This window comes from Strongylocentrotus purpuratus, unplaced genomic scaffold, assembly GCF_000002235.5.
Source record: "Strongylocentrotus purpuratus isolate Spur 01 unplaced genomic scaffold, Spur_5.0 spur5_contig_846, whole genome shotgun sequence".
NCBI classification, from domain to species: domain Eukaryota; kingdom Metazoa; phylum Echinodermata; class Echinoidea; order Camarodonta; family Strongylocentrotidae; genus Strongylocentrotus; species Strongylocentrotus purpuratus.
This window is the reverse complement of record NW_022145553.1, coordinates 164,167-183,963: the sequence shown is the minus strand read 5'-3', so window position 1 is coordinate 183,963 and position 19,797 is coordinate 164,167. Positions and strand designations below refer to the sequence as shown.

General features: G+C 37.5%; 1 protein-coding gene across 2 annotated transcripts in view; it reads right to left on the bottom strand.

Annotated features, from left to right (window-relative positions):
- Positions 1-19,797, bottom strand: part of LOC574835 (polypeptide N-acetylgalactosaminyltransferase 13) — a 99,999-nt gene that overhangs the window by 12,629 nt on the left and 67,573 nt on the right. For both annotated transcript variants that reach the window (XM_030992100.1, XM_030992109.1), the window contains exons 7-8: positions 8,853-8,970; positions 4,235-4,415 (exon numbers count right to left, since the gene is read on the bottom strand). In XM_030992100.1, the coding sequence (XP_030847960.1) occupies positions 4,235-4,415; positions 8,853-8,970 (299 nt within the window). The remainder of the gene's footprint in view (positions 1-4,234; positions 4,416-8,852; positions 8,971-19,797) is intronic.

Below are 19,797 nucleotides of genomic sequence, written 5' to 3'. Positions count from 1 at the left end.
TTATCTATAAGCACACAACGTGTTTGAAAGCACAATTGTGGTATGAGTTTTGAGAAGGTGTGTGAACACGAATTTCAAGCTTTAAGGACACCATAACCGTCGACCTGAGCCGCCACCTCACCTGACCCTACTTCTATCTATTTATAGGAGAGTCAAGAGTGCAATCTTCTGTCTTCCTCCTATCTGTTTTCCACAATCAAATTGATTCGGACGATTGAAGGGGAAGGTAACACCAAAGAGCACACTTCTTAGAGCTGTCATTGCCGTCAGGCTAGCTTTCAATTCCAAGTATCTGGGGTTGGGGATGGTCGACTCCTCTGAGCGGCACCCTTGAATGTTAACATAACGCTCCGTTCACATCAGGCAGATATACTATTAATAACAGGGAAAAAATTCATATTTATTTTTCGGAGGCTACTTTTCAAGCTTGCCTGCATGGAAATAACATTCTAACATTTGTTTTGGATTGAAATCTATGCAAATTTACAGGGGCTCTTTTCTGATATTGCGGGGCTCTTTTATGCATTTTGGGGGCTAATTCGCCCGAGCCCCCGTGTATTTTTTTCACTGATTAATAAACCTGAGTTTACACATCAACTTGGGTGTGAATAAGGCTGTGTTACATTGCGTGCAAGTCTGAAAATTAAAAATTGTTCATTCAAATATCATTTTTTTTCCATTGATAAACAATGAACAATTGAATAAACATTTAACTTCAATCTAAATTGTTGCTTCGATCAAGCTTAAATTTAATTAAGAGCAGGCACCTGAACAAGCTTCATCTTGAGCAAGGCTCTATTTATCCTATGTCCATACTCAGAGCTCATAATGTTCTTCATGTGAAATGTGCAAACACACGCTCCCTGGCAACTTTGTCCAAATAGACAGAGTCACATAAAGAGCAAGATACTTCAAACTGTAGTTTAGATCAGGTGCAAGTATGAACACACCGCCCAATCGGCTTCAAGAAGAGACCTGCTGCACTCCGTCCATGCTCAGGCCTTTTAACATGCTTCATGTGAATGCAAACACACGCTCCCTGGCTACCATGTCCAAGTAGACCGTCATTCAGAGTCACATGAAAAGCAAGCGACTCAAAATTGGCATCTTCATCATAGCTTAGATCAAGTTTAAGTTTTAATATGTATGAACACACCGCCTAATCAGCTTCAAGTAGAGACCTACATGTGCACTCCATCCATGCTCAAGCCTTGTAATTTACTTCATGTGAAATATGCAGAGGCACGTTCCTTTGCTACTGAGGCAAAATAGGGAGCTATTTGGGCTTGTAGAGAAGCAATCTACTTCAATCTAATTTCATTTTGCGGTAATTAAGAGCTAACGGTGAGCTCTCTTGCGGTGTAGGAATTCTCAGGGTATGTGCTCCTTCTGATTTTCAATGTTCGCTGATGCCTCGTTCACATAATCCCCTCAAATAACCACCTGCACCAAAAAACAAACAAACTCTCTTATGTGTCATTCAGGGCTTGACACTATCAGTGCCCATGCCCCTCTCCCCTTTTATATCCGAACCCAATTTTTTTCAAAATTTAAGCAAGCCTGGGGTCAATGCATACAGACCCTACAAATGTCCAATGGATCTCCTGTGAAAATAGTTCTATGACACATGCCCTGGCAACAAATGCTCCCAGGAAAATGTTCCAACTTAAACCCTATACCTAAACATAACCTTAAATTTGACCTAAAAAGAAATTGCATTTTAACCCAAACCGTATGTTTATTAGTAAAACAAGGCCCGAGGCAATATAGTCACCCGGGGAAATGTCAGATAAACATTAGAAAGCGAGTGTGAAGCCCTGTGTATGTGTAACTGTGCGAAACCAAGACCCCCATAGCATTGACTATGTTACAGGTAGCATCCATATGTATGTATTTGAAGATACACAAATGTGAAGCCCAGTGCACTACGCCAATGTCATTTGATTTGGATAAAGTTGGTTCTCCATCTATGTGTGAATGAGGCTCAACCATGAATACATGCCTAGGCACAGACAGCGAGGGTATGACAATTTTACCTTCCAGTCTAGCTGGCTTCATACAAGCAGTGCCATTGGGAGAATAATGGGCACTGACAATTGGTCACGACATTGAATGATTTTTACACTGTGTGAAGTGCGTTACCTATCTCTTCATAACACTTTTGATAGTAGCTCTTACTCCAGGAGAGGAGACGTAAGGACACTTTCAAATTGAGAATGACAGTGGAAAGTAGAGACAAACAGGGGGAGAGAAGGATGAAAAAGAGAGAGAGAGAGAGAGAGAGAGAGAGAGAGAGGGGGGGGGGGGGGGGGGGGGGGGGGGGGGGGGGGGGGCCGGGGAGAGCGAAACAGACTGACAGAGAGAGAGAGGGGGGGGGGAGAGAAACAGACTGACAGAGAGAGAGAGAGAGGGGGGGGGGGGAGTCGGGGGGGGGGGGGGGGGAGAAGGATGAAAAGAGAGAGAGAGAGAGAGAGGGGGGGGGGGAGAGAAACAGACTGACAGAGAGAGAGAGAGAGAGGGGGGGGGGGAGTCGGTGGGGGGGGGGAGAGAAGGATGAAAAGAGAGAGATAGGGGGGAGTCGGTGGGGGGGGGGGGGGGAGAGAAACAGACTGACAGAGAGAGAGAGAGAGAGAGAGGGGGGTCCGGTGGGGGGGGGGGGGGGAGAGAGAAACAGACTGACAGAGAGAGAGAGAGAGAGAGAGAAAATGGAAGAAATATAAAAACACAAGGACACAGAAAGAGAGAGACGAGGCATGAAGATGAAGAATGAGAGACAGACAGAGGCAGTGACTAAGAGAGAAAAAGAGAGAGAGAGAGAGAGAGAGAGAGAAAAATAAAGACACAAGGACACCGAGAGGGAGAGAGGGGAGACATGAAGATGCAGATCGAGAATGACAGAGAAAGAGTGTTTGATAAGAAACATCGATGTAGGGCAAGACTGAGATTGACAGAGATACAAGAGGGTGTATGTAGTGAGAGGGGGTGGAATCAAGAAGATTGAGATAAAAGAAAGACAGAGAAGGGAAGAACAGAAGAACCAAGAAATGTCTGTGGATAGGAGAGACATGAAGAGATGAAGATTGCGAATGGAACAGACAGATAGATAGACAGATAGGGAGAGAGAAAGAGATAGACAGATAGGGAGAGAGAATGAGAGAGAGAGAGAGAGAGAGAGAGAGAGAGAGAGAGAGAGGGGGGGGGGAGGGGGGGAGAGAGAGAGAGAGAGATAATGAGTGAGAGTGAATGGGATAGGAAAATAAATGAATCACAGAAGAACTTATGCCACCAACTGATTAGAGTGATGTAAACTGCAGAGGTGGAGAAATTAAAAGTTGGCAGGAGAAAGTTTACTTTGGGAGAGGTTAGTGTAGAGAAAGAGAGAGAGAGAATGACAGACAGAGGGGTAAACATATAGAAAGAGAGAGAGAGAGAGAGAGAGAGAGAGTTAGACAACAAAGCTTGAGATAGAAAAGGAGTGAGATTGAGACAGAGTCGGAGATAAAGAGTAAAATGCAAACACGCAAATAGATGTGAAACCTCATCCGCCTCAAATCGCCTCCCAAACCACCACAAATGCACAATCAAATCATGCAAAGTGCCTGGTAATGATGTCTCTCGAAACAACATCCCTCGCTCTGACAAATGGACATGCAACCTTAGACGACATCACTCGTGTCAACTCCAATTGTCGAGTGACTCTAGGCCCTAAACGGCTTGCAACTGACAGCATTCACAATCCTTTCTTTTCTGGATGATTTTTTTTAGGTTGAAGCCTGATTGCAGATGTTTTTATAATCTGTTTTAATGACTTTAATTAAGCTTTTCTCCATTACAAAAGCTCTATTCATAAAAAGACAACATTTACATGACATTGTATTAGTAAAGTTCTGTGTGTGTGACACTCAAAATGCTAACAGAAAAATAACAGTTTGTAAACTAATGACAAAGAGAAAATAATTTGTTGAGCAGTAATTAATTAATTAAGTATTTAATTAATACCCTTCTGGCTCTTAAAGACTGTCAATACTACTGGGCCACAAGGGATTAGACCACACAGTGAGGTCACTGACAGGTGGCTATCTCATTAACTCAGCTCTCAACTAACGTAAGAAAAAGAGGATCATGGGGGACCAACAGGCACTGATTGGGGAAGTTTTCTATATAGAGGGAGCAAGTAGCTACAAGTAGGACAGTGGGGCTTTAACAGACTGCATCTGAAATGTAGGATATTTACCTGGTGATATTCTGTAATAGAAATGTCTAAAATCATCCATCCAGACTTCAGCTAATCTCTGGTTATTCCGATTGATGATCCGCCCCGTCCCGCCCGGGAACGTGTATGGTGTGGACTTTCTGAAGACATGACCAACATGTGAGCAAGTGACGATCTCTAAGGTTCCTCCACACATCCATATCTAAGACAAAAAGAAAAGAAAGAATAAAAATCATTAAAGGTTTGTTCACATATATTGTAGGACACTGCCACTGTTTTTGTTTTCTTCTTATATGTAAAAAGTAGCTGTGCAGAACAAAGGACCTACATATACTAAGTATGTGACTTAGAAGATACAGAAATGTGAACTTATGTTACTATGATTTTTTTTTTTTACTAAGGTTAACTGTGTCATATGTAAACGACCCTGTAGCAAAATAAAATAACACAAATGAGTGTGGATTTGTCCTGAGGGGAAAAAAGAAAATAAACTAATATCAACGAGGCATTTTCACAACACAACACACATGTAATTCATTCTAAGTACAAGTAGATGTCCACAAGACAAAAAATTGATACTAATATTAATATTTGGTTCTTGTATAGGACATATCACATTCTAACGCATCTATGCGCTTCCAAAGAGCTTTGGAAATGATTACCCAGCTTTAGCATGGCTGCCATTACGACGCTCTAGCATTTCACGGGATTAATTCCTGTCAGGAATTGATGAGATTTTGCTTCTCATAGTGAAAACCATATATAACTGGCAAACTGGAGTTTATTTCAGTGATTTTTTTGTTATAGATCTGATGTGAATGCTGCTGCACTCCATGATAAAAATGAATAATTAAATAATTACGATTTTATTTTACATGAAATGCATGGTAAGCTGATTTCTGTATTAATATCTTTTAAATTGAAATTTAATGAAAATCATTCCTACATTTAAAATGTAATAGTTACAAATACTGTAGTGGAAATTTCATATAACTCATCTATTTGTACCAATAATATATTAGCTATTTATTAAAGTCATGCCCTCCCCTTATCCCCACCCACACCCCGTATGTCAATCATAGAAACTGTTAATCACAACAAAAAGTTTTGATAGTAAATGAAGCAGCCAATAACAACAACTACAGTATCAAAAGATAAAGGATGGCAATTGTTTTTAAGGTTGAAAAAGAATTGAAATTGTAAACCTCTCCGAGCGTTTTTCAAAGTTAACATCTTGAAGAAATGTTTGAACAAACTTTTATCTCTGAGTGACTTTCCATGAGAGCACCAGGGAAAAATCCAGTTTTGTGTTACATTTTCAAATAATCAGAAAAAGTAGCTTTCGGAACCACAGTCATTAATCCTTGCGTTTGGTTTATTTAAACTTCTCCTTGCTTCCCTTATGCTCTCTATTACTCCCTCTGACAAGGGAATATCACCATGCTCTTTGCCGAAGCTTCAGCATCTTAAGGCTTTGTATCCATGGCAACATAGTCTTGACCTACTTGGGGTTGGTTTTCTCTACAACAAATGTTTGCTTCTCTTGTGTCAGATCTGTTACACCTTATTGTTCTTCAGGGATGTATTGTATGGAAAGATTTACTGAGAATGTTTCTTTCTTTCTTTCTGTCTGTCTGTCTGTGGCTGTCTGTCTCTCTCCCTCTCTCATTCACCAAGATCACATGATTACACAAATGCGGCAGTAAGGAATAAATGGATTTTCAGGGCTACCTCTCCCACACACATGTACACGACCCCTCTCCCCCCCCCCTCTCTCTTTCTCTACGTAATTATTACAAATAAATCTGATTGACTTTTCAAAAGACTTTATAACAATTTTGCATTTACAAATCTGTTTGTTGTTCACCTCTGATTTCTTACTCTTGATCGGCATCACTTTTCTCCATTTTCTCTTTCTGTCTACAGATGACCTGCCCTGGCTTATATTTTTTAATTTGTTTATATACTTCTGTACATGTGTATCTAGTCAACACTTGCGTCACCGTATCACATGAGAAGTAACAGAAGCCTTGCCAATTTCATCACTTTCAAAATTACTTTTCACTCTCTCAGGCCTTGTTCTAACATCACACAGTAAACTACACCACCCCTTAAACTCCCTACAAAAAAACAAATCCTGTAACAAAATGAAAACCATTTGATGTGTAGGTGAGGGTCACAGAGGATGTAAAAAGGGAGCTGTGAGAAACAAACGCCCCCATAGGGCACATACGTTACATTAGATACAGAAATATGAAGCTCACTACACAAGATGTCATTTGATTTCTTGCTGTGGCATTTCTAAACGTGGTTTCCTGTATCAAGCTTGAACAAGGCTCAAGGCAGGAAAGTTCATACGTTCTGCGCAAACACTATTTGACACTTGATCGCAAACAAACCCATTTTTTCCCTCCAGGATGCCCTATTACTTTCCCTGGAGCCTCCGTGCCAATCGAGCGCAACCGCTGCTCTTGATACACAATATCCGCGCTTCGACTCGACTGCTCGCCTCGGTCGTGGGCTGTTCGCGAGCTTTAGAAGACTGTCACGTTCAACAGCATCCTCAAACAAGATTCGGTTGCATTTCTTGTTTGCTGTCTGCGCTATGGAGGGCACTTTTCTCCCATCACGAAGGCAATCCAATATGCCACCCTTTTCATTTAATCATGAGCATTGGTGTTTTCTTCTCTTTTTGTGTCCAGAGCTAAACTGCTTTCCATCCTAATATAAAATAAAGACTTTGCTATCAACTTCAGAAGGAATGGCATAAAGATGAGTTTTGATGTTCAGTTGCCAGTATTATTATATTTCAGAGTGTAAAAACAAGTAGAAAAAATAAGTATCATATCATATGATATACATCTATGTAATGTCCTATTACTGAATGTGTATTTTGTAATCTCACATAGTATATAACATAATGCAATTTCTTGTCACCATATTGATACCACATTGATACCAGAATACTGTACATCTTCCTTGTTTTGGGGAAAATTCCTTTCTTCACATTACCTTTCAAAAAATATTTGCCCACAGTATATTATAGCCCATCACAATATCAGTTTTATTTAAACACTGCTCTCCCTGAGGGACTTGCAATTCGATTTTATCCAAGGAATTAATCTGTATATAAAGAATGCTCAGGGGATCCAAGAAATGTGGTCTTCACCAGCAGGTGGTCTTTATGAACAGGTTGCTTTCATACTGGAATGTACTATCTAGAAAAAGAGAAACATTAAAAGCAGATTTGTATACACACAGCATCTGTTCAGAGCTAGAAGGGCATTAACTCTGTGGTAAAGTATACAAGTTACCACCCTTGTGGCTGAAAACAGAAGACACTGTCTTTCTATACAGGTGGCCGCTAAAGCAAGTTTCACTGTACCACATAGTAAGATTGCTCCCATTTCCTTTCCTATGGTGCGTTTATCATAATTTGCCACTCAGAAACAGCGTTTCTATACATACATATCTAACCCACCTTCAGATCGTCATGATTTGAAATAAAGGCCTTGTCTCTCCGCAACTGCTTTGCGCCGTTTGACCCGGGAAGTAGAGAGTTGCTCGGAGGTCAACTAGGGCACACCGGAAATTAGCCTGGGAAGGTCCAATATGTTTGTGTCTTTCAAAACAGCTTTGCGTTTATCATCTCTCAGAAACGAGATTCTGGCTCATTCTCACATTCAAAACACACTTTTTCAGGATTTCAATATACCCATGTCTAAAGACGTTTCAAATGTACTTGCGTTTATCACCATGCAAATTTGCATGAAACACATTTGAAAACGCTGATTCTCGGCCGGAAAAGGGATGATAAACGCACCCCTAGATGCTCATCGTCTCTTTCGTGAACCCCTCCCTCGTCTGTGATCTACTTCTCTAATTGACCGAGGATAATGAGAACAGTAACCCAACGCTACCTACCAAGGTAACGCAATTTGGAAGGAGCGGCACCTAATCAATTAATCCCGGGATCTCATACCTTCTCATCATATCAATTTACATTGATTTATTGGCCTGCTTCTATCTATGTGTAATCGATCAGGGTGTTTTCATTAGGGTCATACAAACAAGGAGCTATCAATGATGTTTTCCTTTAAAAACTTATCTGATTGACTGATCAGCATTTCATTTTTTTAATTCAATTTATCCCAGAGTCTGATAGGTACTCGTGAAATTAATTGCATTGATTTATTGGCTGGACGCTAGACGTGTAATCAATCCTTATTCTTATTAGGATCGTTCAGAAAGACACAAATTAGTATTCATTTTTAACTGATTTTTCTTTTATATATGATCTGCATCCCATTTTTTGTTTACTGTAATCATTTTCTGATGCCCACTTGCATTAAAAAAAATATCAAAAGTAAAACGAGTTCCAATGAAAAAAGGTTAAATCACATCACAAGTTTCTAAAAAATCATTATATATCAAATTGCATCAATTAACATTGCTTGTGTAACCGCCAAAATAAATTTGCTGATTGAAACTACTCCTCCAAATTTGACACTAGTCAACTTGAAAGGGCATAAGACATTGATGAATCTTTGGCTCGCATATATAGGCAAAATGTAATTCATCCTATCCATGTATTAATGGTTGTTGTAAATGTTCACATTTAATTTGGCGTCAAGCTTACCCTAAATGAAATTTCAAGGTTTTCGCCACCCCAGACATCCATTCCTGCATCGTATGTTCCAATCTCCTCAAAATAGGTTTTGTCGATGGAGAACAAGCCTCCTGCCATTGTGGGCGATCTAAGGGATAGAAAATAAAAGAAGGGATTGATAGATAGATAGATAATTTATTGGTCCATATTCAAAACATAGAAAATTGGTCTCCACTGGCAGCACATAAAACAAAATACAAAGTAGTTACAAAATAATTGATAAACGCTTAGGTGTGTACGTCACATAATGTACATAAATTCACACGAGATCATGACATTAACAAAAAAGCACAAGTATAAATTACATACCCGGTAGTAATAGGGAAAACTTAAGAAAGAAGTCAACATTTAAAGATTGAGAAGATAGAAAAATGTTGTAACGAGACTACATTGAGGAGCAAAAATAGTAATAAGAGAGAGAGAGGGGAGAGGGGGAGAGAGACAGAGAGGGAGGGGAGAGATAGAGAGAGAGAGAGGGAGAGAGAGAGAGAGAGAGAGAGAGAGAAGGAGAGAGAGAGAGAGAGAGAGAGAGATAGGAACGAAAGGTGCACATGGTGGAGGAGGTAAAGGAGAGAAGAGGATATAAATAGAGGGAGAGGAAAGAAAAGGAATAGGAAGGGGGATGAGTTGTACATTTGATGTTTAGAGCCATGACAACATGAATAATTGAATGAGGGAATAAACGACAGACCTGCTACATATGAATAATAAATCCTTTTCATTAGCTGTGAATTCATAGATTGGACTAGTTCATAGAAACCCGACTCAATACTCTAATGGATAGAATATTGGAAAAATGTTGTGCCATCGTGGGCACTCTGAAGGATAGATGACAAAAGGATCTGGATATGTACAGAGCCATGACGGCATGAATGATTGAATGGATATCGTTTACAGATATATATAATAAATCCTACCATGTATTAATAGGTGAAACCAGGTCATAGAAAAAACCCTCAATATTGCAGATGTAATAAATAGGAAATTTGAAAAAACAGTCGCTGTCACAAAAAGCGATCTGAGAAGCATGAGAGAGAGAAAAAAGGTAAAGATAAATGTTTAAGAGCAAGACACCCACATGAATAAAAGAGCGAATGAGCAGTTGAACAGTTGAATCAAATGTACTGAAGTACAAGTAGATATTGGCTAAAGCAATGAATTCTGTTTGGTATCCAGGAGTTTATACAGGTAGACAGATCTAGTTCATAATAGCATGAATCGATACAGCCGATGTGTAATGGCTAAAAAACTGCAAAAATGTGCTGCCCTCATGGGCAATTGAAGGGATATAGAGAGAGAAAGAAGATAAATGTTCACAAGCAAGACTGAAAACATGAATCAATGATTGAATGAATAAATAAAAAAAATTAAAAAAAAAAATTACCTGCTAAAAACAAAATGAATCCCAATTTCTTAGGACAAGGGAATTCATAGGTTCTTAAAACACAAGGCAATATTGCAAATATTTCAGCTTAGAAATTTGAACATTTTGCTGCCACAATGGATGATATGAAAGATATATGAGAGAAGGAAGGAAGAAGATAAACTTTCAGGTGCAATACAATCAACATGAATGACTGAAAGATCAAACAAATGAAGTTGATACAAATAATGAATTCCCTTCGATATCAGGGAATTAATATATGGATCTAGTTCATAAAGACACAAGTCGATACTGCTGATATTGTACTAGCTGGAAACTGGACAAATGTGCTGCACAGGAGCGATCAACGAGAGAAAAGCCTGCGATATGAATTAGAACCATGACAAATAAGATGAATCAATGACTTAACAAATTCAATGGATGAACTAGATTGAGCTGCATGTTGTTCTAGAATTCAGTCAGATGGAACTAGTTTATAATATCACAATTCAATTTTGTTGATATGAGTCGGACAGACGGCCTTAATTGGGCTAGAAAATTGAAAACAAATGTGCAGTGCCCTGGGATAAGTTAATAAACCAAACATTTATGGCTTTCACCAATTGCAAATATTCAATGCTTCATTGCTTCAATGTTTCATTTTGCAGCATGAAAGGTACATGGAACTGGCCCACTGGTAAAATTTACCAACCCTTAATGAGCGGAAGACTTTCTGGCTAGTATGTCAGTACATTTTTTTTCTCCAGAAGACAGATTTTTCAGAAGACAGCTTCTCCGACACACAAGTTTTCCAGAATACAAGTACAGTGAAAACGCAGCTTTTGAGCTACATGTACTGAGTTAGAATACAATGCTTATTAGATTGTGAGCTGTGATGAATGAAGAGATCTAACTAGGTTACGATTTAATGAACAGAATTACAAATTTAATTAGCTCGATTGTACTGAACAAGACTAACTAATTAACCAGTTGAATACACTCTCCAAATGTCAAGTCAAATTTGGGGGAGGGAATTAGAACTTAGAAGTCTATGAGGTTTGTAGTGGATAAATGTAGAAAACACAACAGTCTTCTAACTACATAGACAGCTTTTAGAAGAGCTGAAACAAACTAATATAGGGAGAGCATATATAGAAAGCTATTTGAAAAGAAATAAAATATTATTGGAATGAGGGCTGATATTTGTAAATGTAGGACAACTTTCTTTCACCCTTGGTAACTGTCTTTTCTTTTCTGCTACTCATACTCTCAGTCTCAACATCACTAATATCGGCCATTCAATGGTGGTTGAGAGAGAAAGAGATAGAATGAAAGAAAGGAAGAGAGAGAGAGGGAGAGTGGAGAGAGAGAGAGAGAGAGAGAGAGAGAGGAGGGAAATGAGAGAAAGAGAGGAGAGATGAGAGAGAGGGGGAGAGAGGGGAGAGAGCGAGAGAGAGAGGGGGGGGGGGAGTTAGAGAAGAAGAAGAATTAACAACAGAGAGAGGAAATTGAGAGGGGAGATATATAAAGATACAGAGAGAAACATACAGACAGACAGACAGAGGGACAGGTACAGAGACAGATAGGAAGAGCTCACAAAAAATACGAGAAAAATATGAGAAAAATAGGAGTAAAATGGTCACGGCCAACCAACAAACCTGAACAAATACCCTTCACGTATCTTATTATTGAATTTCCTTCACATATCGAGGGCCAGGGGAGGGAGAAAATATCGTCGCTGTTTTCACGAAGTGACGGTAGTGAAAAAAAATTGCATTCACTTTGCGTTACGATTTTCCTCTCTACCGTCACTTCGTGAAAACAAGGACGATATGCTTCCCTTCCTCACATTAAAAATATCTTGCTTTGATGGTCTCACATTATAGATCTAGATATCTTTCATGGACACATTTTCTTGACGACAATTCATTTTCTAGAATTATTATTATTATGAATATTTTGAAGCACCGTTCATGATGGTTTTATGATACATGCTGTGAGACAATTGTCCATTTCCTACATCTCTTCAATCCCGGATCCAACAGCAAACCTAACCCTAACCCTAACCCTTACTCTTAACCTAACCTAAAAACAATTACAACCCTAATCCTAATCTTAACCCTAAACCTAACCCCAAAACCAATTGCAACCATAATCATAACCCTAACTCTAAACCTAACCTAAAAACCAATTGCAACCATAATCATTATCTTAACCATGACCTTAACTCTAAACCTAACCTAAAAACCAATTGCAACCCTTTTCATAGTCCTAACCGCAGCCATATAATTTTGATGAAATAAAGCCTGAAGCAATCGTCACAGGAGCAAATGTTGGATCACCTCCATGAAGAACTTCAGTGTCAACTTGAATAGAGGCTAGAACTTAGATAAATCTGAAATATCTGCCTTTTTATGTAGGAAAGAATACATATTTATTCTCTTTAAATAATATTTAAACAAATAATAAGCAAGAACCACAATACTTTTTATGAAGCACAAGACTTTCACAATGAAATTACTATTACGAGTTTCAATTACTATCTTCTTTGATGCAGACAATCAAAGTAGTTTATAGTTCCTTGTAATAGCTTAATGGCTAACAAAAGAGTAAGACAGACATTTTATTATCAAAGTTCAGATAATAACAAATGAACAATGTATAGAAACCAGGACTCAACTACACATAAAAACAAAGGTGGCTCTCAGGATTCAGAAATCAATCAAGTATCTGTGAGTTTTTAAAGGTGAAGTCCATTCTGAAATTAGGTTGGTTTTGAACGAAGCTGAAAAATGAGAGGAACGGGACAGCGAAAGTTTGCGCAAATGTACATGAGAAATTCATGAATTTTTAAGTTGCGATCAATCAAACACAGGTTAGCAACACTGTGACATTTCTTGCGAGATCCCGTCCCATTTCCTCTGTACAGAAAATTTCATAAACTCTTATTTGCTCACCTTTTAATGAATATAATAGATTTATATAAATGGAAATATTCTTAAGGCCAATGATAGAAATTTTGGATTATTTCAGTACAGAGCAAATGTGGAGTGTAGGATTGAGAGTGGTAAACTGTTGCCCAAAAAGTTGGAATAATGTTTGTTTACCCTTTGTCCATGAAATGGTTGATCAATAAAGCTCGGAGAAGAGGTACACTTTATCTATAAAGAATAAACCATATCACAAACATACTTTCATAGAGAGAAGTAAAAAGAAAGTCATTTCAACGTTATGTGTAATAGTGAAGATCGAGTATCATTCAATTGCCCCTATAAAACTCTTCAACACTTGTTCTGAAATTCCAGTGCACATACAGTACGTATTTGAAATGACAAGCCTATTTCGACTTCACTATGCATTGCGAAGCTAAATACAGCTGCCAAATTTCCATGGGATATTGCAGGCTTTTCACAGGTTTCCATTTGTTCCACGTGTCTGCAAAATTGATTTACCAATTATGGGTAACTCATTTTACCTGCAATCAATGGGCAAATCAATATTTTCAGTTTCACACTCCAAAAACACTCTAGAATTACAACCATTAACAGCAGATGTTGAAATACAGCAATGAACAGATGATGTAGATAGTGTGCTAACGTACAAATTAGCACAATAAAAAGTTTTTTGTTCGTTTTTTCCTTCTTTTATTACGCATTGCTACAAATGAGGGGCATTGTATATAAGTTGTGGATACAATTTCACTATCCATTGTTCTACTTTATCTTTGTGAACAGAAACTGATTAGTTGAAACCACCGTTGTGTCAGCTCTTTCCATACGGTAGCTGATGAAAAGAGCAACAATTTGATTTTATGTGCACAAATAAATGGGATCATTTCTACTTTTCTACATAATTATGTAGGTCTACATTGTTGAAGATAATTGATAACAAATGTTTCGACATTTAAAAGCATAATTATGCACATTTTTATTTCACCTCCAGTATAAAGATAATAGATATAATAGGGAGTTATTGTTTTGTTTTGTTTGCTTGTTTTCAATGTAAAAGAAATTGCTGAATCCAAAGAATAGGAAAGCAAGAGGCATATTTTCTGTTAATCAATATAACTACTTGAGCAATTGCAAGTGCCCTAAACCCTTTTTGCATCAAATTAGAGCAAAATTAATTTTTCCTACCGGTATCTCTAGAGAATACAACTTTCCAGGAGTAATTACCCCTTCAAGCCATGCATATTGCAGGTTGTATTAGCACTGATATACCCCCATTCAGCCTACTGGACTTTCATTGTACAGCAGACAAAAACTGCACAGCTAAACTACATGTACCGTTATATGAAATAATTAAATTGTATGTCTAGTCTAAAGATGGTAATACTGATCATTTCAAATTTGTTGTAATATTCCTCTCTGTTTGAAATTAATGTAAGTTAATGTTATCTCTCTTGGCTTGTTTGTAAGTATTCCTTGTTTATGCACTTTGCATCTAATAAAAATGTGTTTTATAAATGTAATATTGTTATTATTGCCAAACTGAGATTTTAAAACTTATCCCTGAGATTGAGAGTAATGTGAATGACCCACAAACCACTGCAGCTCCACAAGCTTCTCCTGGTGTGAACAGGCTAATAGACGGTCATGGGCATGAATCCCACGCTTCATGAAACCCTTCTATCTCTACCGACTTGGAACCATTATCAGATATTTACCAAGTTCCACTCAGCCATGCTAGAGATCAATAGAGGATGCATGCCTTGAATCCAAGGAGAAAGAGGAGAAATATTGGACATTTCGGTTGAAAGGTGCCCGCAAGGTTTCGGGAGATGGGGACAAATCCAATCTATTTTGTCCCCGGCCCCCCCACTCAGTGTTATTTAGGGTACGCATATGCTCGTACCCTTTTTTTGAAAGCACCCCCTATCTGAGGACTGCCAACATTTCCGAACCCCCCTTTCGCGGGCTTTTCGCGTGCTTTTCCTGCCTTGGAGACCCCCCTAAATCAGGAAAAATGCTCAGTGTACTCCCCTAAATTCGGAATAATTTCTCAGGAGTCCAAAGAGATGAGAGAAAAAAAGAAAAAACACCCCCTTTTTAAAGAAATCTCCGGGTGAAAAGTCAAATACACCCCTTTTTTTACAATTCTCGGGCCGGACTTTGTCGCACGAAAAGTACCCCTTTACCGGACATTTTGGCAACACGCATGCGGTCATTCCGACCTCTGAGTGGGGGGGGGGGGGGGGGGATTTTGTCCCATACACTGTACATCACATACCACAGCTATGATTTTGTATATCTGATCTTTGTATCAAAGAGGAAGTCCACCCTGATATAAAGTTGGTTTTAATAAAAGTAGAAAAATGAGAGAAACAAATTAGTGACAGTTTAAGGAAAATCCTATCAAAAATAAGAAAGGTATGATTTTTTGAAGTAGCAGGGGTGATAGTGAGTTTTTTTTTAAAGTGAGTAAAAAAGAAAATTTTTAGAAATTCAATTTATATCGATCTTAGGGACTACCCATTGTTCTACTTGACTATAAATCTCAAATGTTCTTACATACAAAGAGTGATCAAGAAAGTGGTTAAGTAACTAAAAGCAAATAAGAGCACATATGAAGGGTACAATCAAGATTAAAACCAAATAGTATATATACTAACAAATCAACTTAGGATATTGTTTTTTTTTAAAATTTAGAAACAAATAAATTTTCTTGATTTTTTTTCTATGTCGTCAGGCTTTCAAATCTGTGGTGATTACATGCAAGTGAACCTTCGAAATTTAAAAGGATTTATGAAGCCTTAAAAGAAACAATAGATAAAAATTACAAAACCCAAGTATGCAAAAACATCCTAATAATTTTCTTGCTAGCAAAATACCCCCAAAATACCCCAAAATGAACCCCCCCCCCAAAGAATTCCTTTCCTCCCCATAATACACAACATGTAAGATTGTATTGTGTGAAATATCACTTTTTAAGATGCAAGTACAGAGCCTGGTATTAAAAAACAAATCTAGGCTATCAAATTTCTATTTTTAAAGTTTTCTTTCTTCAAAAAGAATTGCATTGCCGATACTCAGTTTGTTTTCATTTTGGTGGTGGTGCAACAATGCAAATCTTACTTATTAAAAAATATCCATTCATGAAATAACAAACTATACCTCGAGGCTGATGGCTTTTAACGAGGGACCAATATGAGTATTTTGGAGAATATTTACACAAAGCAGCTTCATTCATTCATTCATTCATTCAGAGGAAATATCCTTTTTGAAATCACACTGGAGGCAAAAACTATTCACTATGCCTAAATCTGTTCCTTTCAATATTCCCCTATGACTGCTTATACTACAATCAAAACTTTTCAGTCACAAGAGATTCCAAGTCTTCTCACTACACACACCGAAGGAATGTTTTGGAATTCATATTGCTACTAGTAACAATTATGGCATGGCATCAAGTTGGAAATGTGGCAGCATTTCATTGACTTTAAATATATTCATGAAATAATCATTCAACATAGGGCTTAGAGTTAGAGTCTTGCCATTAAGAAGGTGTTATTTGTAGCTTTCAGGGCTTAAAAAGGTCCACACATAGCTTAGCAGATTGCATGATTTTCATGTGGAAGGGATTTCACAAATTGCATTTTTAAAGGCAGAATGATTTAGAATTTGAGAAGAGCTAGGAAAATAACCTGAGCTTCTTCTTTAATACATCTCTGATGGAGGGAATGAGAGCAAAATAATCATTCAACCACAAACTATGAGTGATTTTTTTCAAAAAAATCAAGGAAGGCTATTTTTTATGTTACCTTATCTTTTCGAAAAACATCCCATATTTCATAAGGTTTCAAAAGATCTGAACGTTCATCTGAGGCATTCAAACTTGTTCCTCTAGTTCTTCAAGTTTCAACGTATAAAATCAAAATTATTTAAGAAATACTACTCAGAGGGCCGATGTCAGAAAAGAGTAGTTTGGTTGTCATAACTTCACAAACTATACAGAACTTGTTTATTAACAAAAAATTATCATAATATACAATATTTTAAAAAAAATTGTAGTGGTCGCCCCTAAATCGGAGGGAGCATCCATAAAAGGGCCCTTTTGATAAAAAATAGTATTTTGTAAATAATGTTTTAAGGAAACCTTGAACCACCTTGAGTTTGGTGTCATATGAAACCAAATTTACTTATCCACATTTTGATATAAATTTCAATGCAATTGTGGTTAATTAAAATCACAATTTTAATTGAAAAACATAATTGTTTGTAATTTTTTCAAAAAACAATTTATAAATAGGCCTACAGTAAATATATATATATAACTTTCCAGGACAATTCACCCTCCTGGCTCTCAGCAGACAATATTTTCACAATATCTTAAGAAGAATCCCTTTCACTTATCTGAAATGATGACTGACACTATAATGTACCTTTAATGCTTCAGAAAGCTATCACAATTAGGAGCTACAAGCCGTTAAGAATCGGATTTACAAAGCTATGCATATCAATGAGCATTTCTTCACGCAGTATAAATAGAGAGCAAATGTCTCGATAACATGAAATTCTCTTTCACATTGCTTTCAAAACGTGGAATATTGACACAGAGCAATTTGGATTTGGAAAGTTGAAGATCAGTATTAAAAAAATCAAACAAACCTCAACTTAAAAGGCAATTTACGGTAATCAAAGTGTTACACTAATATACACTGTGCATGAAATGCCTTGGAAGCCTTTTTGTACGTTTGTTGTGTTTTTTGCTTGTTTGTTTCAAGGGTGAGGCAAGATAGATGAATTACATGTATACAAATGTTTTTGAAATAATTATCATGAGGAGAGATTTATGTAAAGACTTACAAATATACTTTAAAAAGCTCATTTAAAACTAAAACTTATTTGGGATTAATTCTTCCATGCATTGCCAAAAGCTAAACAGGTGCTTTCTGATACTCAAAATTAAAAGGAATTTAATTTTCAATGAAGCTCTTTGGTGATAAGCAGTACAATATCTCACTATCATCCATAATTAGAAAGGCATCATTTAGAATGACTACATGCAGACTGAGGCCTAGCTAATGTAATTTGACTACTTCCACACATTAATGTAGACACACGTACCAGGTCTACAACAAAAATATTTTCAAAAGACAACTTATTATACATCATTCTGAGCGGCTCACGCCCAGTGTATAAAATATCACACAAGGACCTTGCAATACTATGCGAGAATGACATTCATGTGCTTCGTGAATAATTGCATTACGGGCCTGACTGCACAAGATATAGCGCAATTACTCGGGAACACCGCAGACCCCTCACGCTCCCTGTTCAGTTTTGCCTGCACTTTTGATTACCGCACGATTCCTATCACTCCCGACGGGACGTAAAGAAGAACGCAATGATTTCCCAAGTGTAAACATGGTCAGACAAAATATGCAGAGTCTCTGAAGTCTCCTTAAAGGGCAATCCAACCCCTGTAATAAGTTCATTTGCATGAAAGCAGGAAAATAAGATAAAAAAGATGATGAAGCTTTGAAATAAATCAGACGTGAAAGTTTGAAATCACTATTATCGCAAATCTTAGATTAGCAATTAGGTCCATGGATTATGGAGTAGACACAAACAACTCTCCCATTTCTTGTGTAAAAAAACATCACTAATTTTCTTTTTCTTGTACATGCCTTCTCCCTTGGGACACTATTAAAAATATATTATGAACAGCATGTTATTATAGGTCCTCCAAAGAGAAAAGACCCTCCTGATTCATAAATTTTTGAAAATTTGAAATTTTAGCAAGTTTGTGTGTTGAAACAAATGGTTCTCTGTTTTCTTCTAGAGCAGTTCACTATCAAGGTTGGATTTCTCTTTAACACAATCTTGATGTTGCAAATCAGGTCTTGTTAGGAAGTTTAATTTGGGTAACAAATTGAGGGGAACGCTTAATTTCAAGGGCTATCGTCTTTCACAAATTTATTACGGGCGAAAACCCTCAAAGGAATATCTTATCTGTTGAGAGCCAAAAGGGCATTGATTCCTCCATGTACACTTGAATACAGACTCAACCTCCTTCTGCATGGCTCTTAGCAGTTGAACATTGAGTTTTTGAAACAGATACAGTAAATGGCGCCATACAAATGCTTTGGATCACCATCATCATCATGAACTAACAGTCTAACACTACTAGCAGAATTTGATAATAATAATAATAGTGAGCACTAAATATATATATATATATATATATATTTTTACTTAACATCCCCCCCCCCCACCTCTCCTTCAGCAAAAACAAAAAAGAAGATGAAATTGTAGTTACCATGTTTGGCATGAGATTTTTACATAAACTGGGAGATTTTACATCGAAGCGGGAGAGCGGGAGGAAGGGCGTGGTGGCAGGAGTATGAGCGTGGTGGCGTGAGACTCTCTCCAATTTGTTTGTACTTTTCATTCACACTACATGTATTTCATTCAATATACACTTTTAGTTTGTATTAAAACTACATGTAGATAAGTGGAAAATACACATCAGTGTTGCCAATTTGAAGACAAGCTGTTTCATTTACACTAAGTTATATTGTAGATAACTCTGAACTGCTATGGGTGAGGC